Raw genomic sequence first — 4,231 nt, forward strand, 5'->3', positions numbered from 1 at the left:
AGCCGTAGTCCGTAAACTGCATACGTGCCCGGCTGTAATTGGCTGGACTCCTAGAAGCTGGATTAATAAAAACTAGAACTATCTACCGTGTTATAGGGGGGTCGACTGTATTAATGATTTCTGTTTTTTAGAAGAGATTATCTAGAGGTAAGATCACTTTCTTTGGATGAGCAAGATCCTTCGAAAGTAAGATCCATTAAAGAAATCACATTCTACAGAGGAATCAAAGATCCGTTGTTTAAGTAGAATTGAATATAGATGTTGCGTTTTTATGGGCATGAGCATATTGCTTTTAGTCACTATGTGGATAGTGAAAGACTAGTGGGAACAGNCGAGCGCCATTCGATGACAATCTCCACGACGAAAACAAACTTAAGCAACGGCGTAGTCGAACGGTGCACACTCGGTAAGTAATCCTACAATTTTTTTGTTTATAGCATAGTTTATAAGGATTATTCCTAAAAAATTATACGTATTTTGGAAATGTTGAGTCGAATTAGTCTGGAATCTATTAATTTTATGGAAGAAACCTTTCAAACAGCCGTAGTCCGTAAACTGCATACGTGCCCGGCTGTGATTGGCTGGACTCCTAGAAACTGGATTCATAAAAACCGGAACGTATCTACCGTGTTATAGGGGGTCGACTGTATTAACGATTTCTGTTTTATAGAAAAGATTATCTAGAGGTAAGATTACTTTCTTTAAATGAGCAAGATCCTTCGAAAGTAAGATCCACTAAAGAAATCACATTCTACAGAGGAATCAAAGATCCTTCGAAGATTTTTCATGGAAATCATAATGAAAAGTAATCATTAATTATTCTTCATCTTTAGAGGAGATCTTTCAAAGATATTCCCTTCTTCGGGAAAATCAGTTATTCAAACGAATGAAAGACCTTTAGAGATTCTTCAATAAGAATCATCCTCTGAAGGAGCATCTTTTTCAAGTAAGGATCATTAAAGTGGCTCAAATATAATTTTTTTTTTAAACTAGATAACATATTATTTAACAATTTTTCAACAATATTAGTTTTAATATCATTATACAAGAATATATCATGCCATTTAGAGATCGAAATAAATATAAAATGGATAAATAAACGAATTGTCTTTAAGTAATTTTAAGTTTTGAATTTAAGATAATGTAGCCATATTGAAGAACTTTTTAATTTGTTACTCTTTCTACCTATGGCACTAGAAGAGCCATTTTGAGCCTGTCAAATTCAGGATAGGCATTGGCCCATCCTAAATTTGATAGGCCCAAAATCAGCCCCAAAGGCAGACGGGTGAGGATGGATAGATTAAAACAGGGCTTTCCCATAGGGTCAATATTGATCCTCTTAGAGTTAATAAAAGTTTGAAGAAATCGAATGTAAAAAGCGAGTAAATGTAGGAAGAGACCCTTTAAAAATTATGTAGATAGCTGTTGCATATATATTTATATACAATATTGAAGGTGGTCGAAGAAAAAAAATTGTTCTTAAAATGGATCGATGCATAAATAAGGTTGGGAACCCCTGAATTAAGGCAAAGCAACATTTGGGCAATCTGTCAAAGAGATCTTCCAATAGAAATATGGAATACTGGCCCCTATTTAGGTGTTAGACTCATAAAAAGTTCCCTAGGAGGTGTTACAACCATAAGTTTTGTATTTAAGTAAGAAGGTAATTATATTCTTTCTCCTACCGTTATAAAAAAGTACTAATTTCTAAGAATGAGCACAAATTGAAATTATAGAAGAAATTAGTCAAGATTCTGTGTATTCTTAAGCATCAAATTCTCAATAAAATGTATATATTTAGATTTAAAAGATTTAGAGATATTCTACATTATATTATCGCTTTTTATGAGATTTTTGAGTGGGTTCTTCTAGCCGGAACCTATCCAATGTATACAAAATATAAGGAATTTAGAAAATAATTGCCAAATTTACAAATTTACTAAAGTTTAATGACCTGGGTATATCTTTTAACTTTTTAAAATTCTTTTCATTGCTAAGATTATTACATTTTAATGTATTTGGCCTATTTATCCTTTATTTTTATTTTGTAAGTTATTAAGAGAAATTATAAGAGAAATTGAAGGTATGTTAACTATAAGTTTTATTATCAGAATGTCCGGTTTTTTGCTGAATATTCTATTAGAAATTCATTATTAATTGCTTAAATTGTTGTAAATGTATTTACAGAAATACTTTTATAATTTTATCATGTTTTTAATTACAGCTGTAGTATTTTTATCTTTCCTTCCTTCTTCTTCTTCTCTCTCTTCCCTCTGTTCCTTCACTATGTTTTTTCTCCCTCATATGTAATTATACACTCCCCTTACGTATAACTTGCACTATTTTAAATTAATTAAATTATTTAAATAATTTATTTTAATAAAGTATTCTATAATTTATAAAAAGCTTATATGTAATTTTATTACTTATTATTTTTTATATAATATTATTTTTAAATCGTTTATTTATTGTAAGCTGTCTCTATCTATACTTCAGCATCAATCATCAGAATAATGGAAGATAACGAGGAGAAAAATCTGTAAAAACAAAAACCGGAAAGCCATAAGTACATTTTTTTTCTTTTATTATTTAATAAGTAATAATTTAAAATAAAATTTTACATATTAAACTTTTTTACTTTAACAAATTTTTTAATTGAATTTCTTTTATTAAAGTATACTTTTATCAATATCTAAACTAATTTATATATTTAAATTGTTTTAAATTTAATTTTTTAAATTGTTTTTAGTAAATTAAATAAAATTTTACTTAAATAAAATATAATTTACATCTAAAAAGTAGCTGCACGTATTAATAAAAATAAGCTTTAATAAACAAATTGGAATTTTTTATTTATAATGTTTTAAAATTTATTTAAAATAATTTAAAATGTTAAGAATAAACTAAGAGCTCTTTAATTGAAATAAAGTATTAAGAAAACAATATTAAATTTCTCACAAAAACATAAAAGTTTAAAAAAAAATAAACATAGAAGTCGTTAACGATACGTTTGTATGTTAAACCGCAATAAAAATCTCCCAAATTTGATTATAATTTCCGCAAAATTTTAACATAATTAACATTAAAGTACACCTTTCTTTTTTTAAAGTACTTAATGACTATTTAATTAATTAACATCGTATCGGAAGATCTGACATATTTATTAAGTTCCGTTAACTTTCAATTATTGTTTATATAGGTTAAGTGCAAAATAAACTGGTTCTGCTCGAAGGAAAATATTGTTTACATTAAGTTCGTGTTTATTTAAAATGATTAGAAATAAAAATCCAAAACATCAGAGAGATCACTCTTCTCACATCTGGGATGTAACACGATACACCCTACTGTATAGTACTGTACTCTACAGCACATATCTATGGTGAAGTCTGTCCTGGAAGTTTGTTTTCAGAATTTTCGACCCTCCTAGCTTTAAAATGGCATGATTTTCATACCCAAAATGTTCATTTTTAAGACAGAAATTCATTTCTTTTTATGTCACCAGCGTACGCAGATTATCATTATTAATTGATACGAGTCAGAAATTTGAAATTTATTCGGTGATAGTTGGGTATTATCAACAAGTAGAAATAGTATATCATGAAAAAAGAAAATAAATATTGTAGAAATTATTATATAAACAATATGATAAATGCTAAGAAAATATTTTTCAGAAGGGAAAAAGTATAAAGTTTCCAGTTTGAAAGGATAAAAATAGATAGTTACAGAAAAAGAAGGTTGACATGGGATGAGCACACACGTGGAAGAAGAGAAATTCCAAAAATACATAGATCTGATAGGTTTAAGGAAGTCAGATCTTTAAAACATGTCAGTTAATTCAAACTTATGCAACGTTTTAAAGAGAAAATTCGTTTAAAAAAATGAAATTTCATTTATTAAATAATTCTTTAAGTCCTAAATTCATAGTTATACCACAATTTAATAAAATTAATTTACTTTTTAAACACTTTATATCAGGGGATAAAGTGTGCTCAAAAGTCAAGAATGAAGGGAAGAAGAGTGAAGAAGACTTCATTTTCTTAAATTAATGCATAAAAATTATTAAAATATTTTATAATAAATCAAAATTATTACGTGTATTGTATTATTTTCCCTTATTTTAAACATTTATTAACATTAAATTAATTATTTAATTCATTTATAATGGAAGAATGAATGCAGTTGTAGTAATTTTATTAAACAATTTATAATTAATTTATATAAACAAAAACAT

General features: G+C 27.3%; 1 protein-coding gene across 1 annotated transcript in view; it reads left to right on the forward strand.

Annotated features, from left to right (window-relative positions):
* Nucleotides 1–931: 931 nt before the first annotated feature.
* Nucleotides 932–4,231, forward strand: part of LOC111622525 (atrial natriuretic peptide receptor 1-like) — a 39,695-nt gene continuing 36,395 nt past the window's right edge. Inside the window, exons 1-2 of the mRNA XM_023364927.1 lie at nt 932–946; nt 2,497–2,566. Of these exons, the coding sequence (XP_023220695.1) occupies nt 2,566 (1 nt within the window). The 5' untranslated portion in view covers nt 932–946; nt 2,497–2,565. The remainder of the gene's footprint in view (nt 947–2,496; nt 2,567–4,231) is intronic.

This window comes from Centruroides sculpturatus, unplaced genomic scaffold, assembly GCF_000671375.1.
Source record: "Centruroides sculpturatus isolate CEXI.00-Female unplaced genomic scaffold, Cexi_2.0 scaffold291, whole genome shotgun sequence".
Taxonomy (NCBI): Eukaryota; Metazoa; Arthropoda; class Arachnida; order Scorpiones; family Buthidae; genus Centruroides; species Centruroides sculpturatus.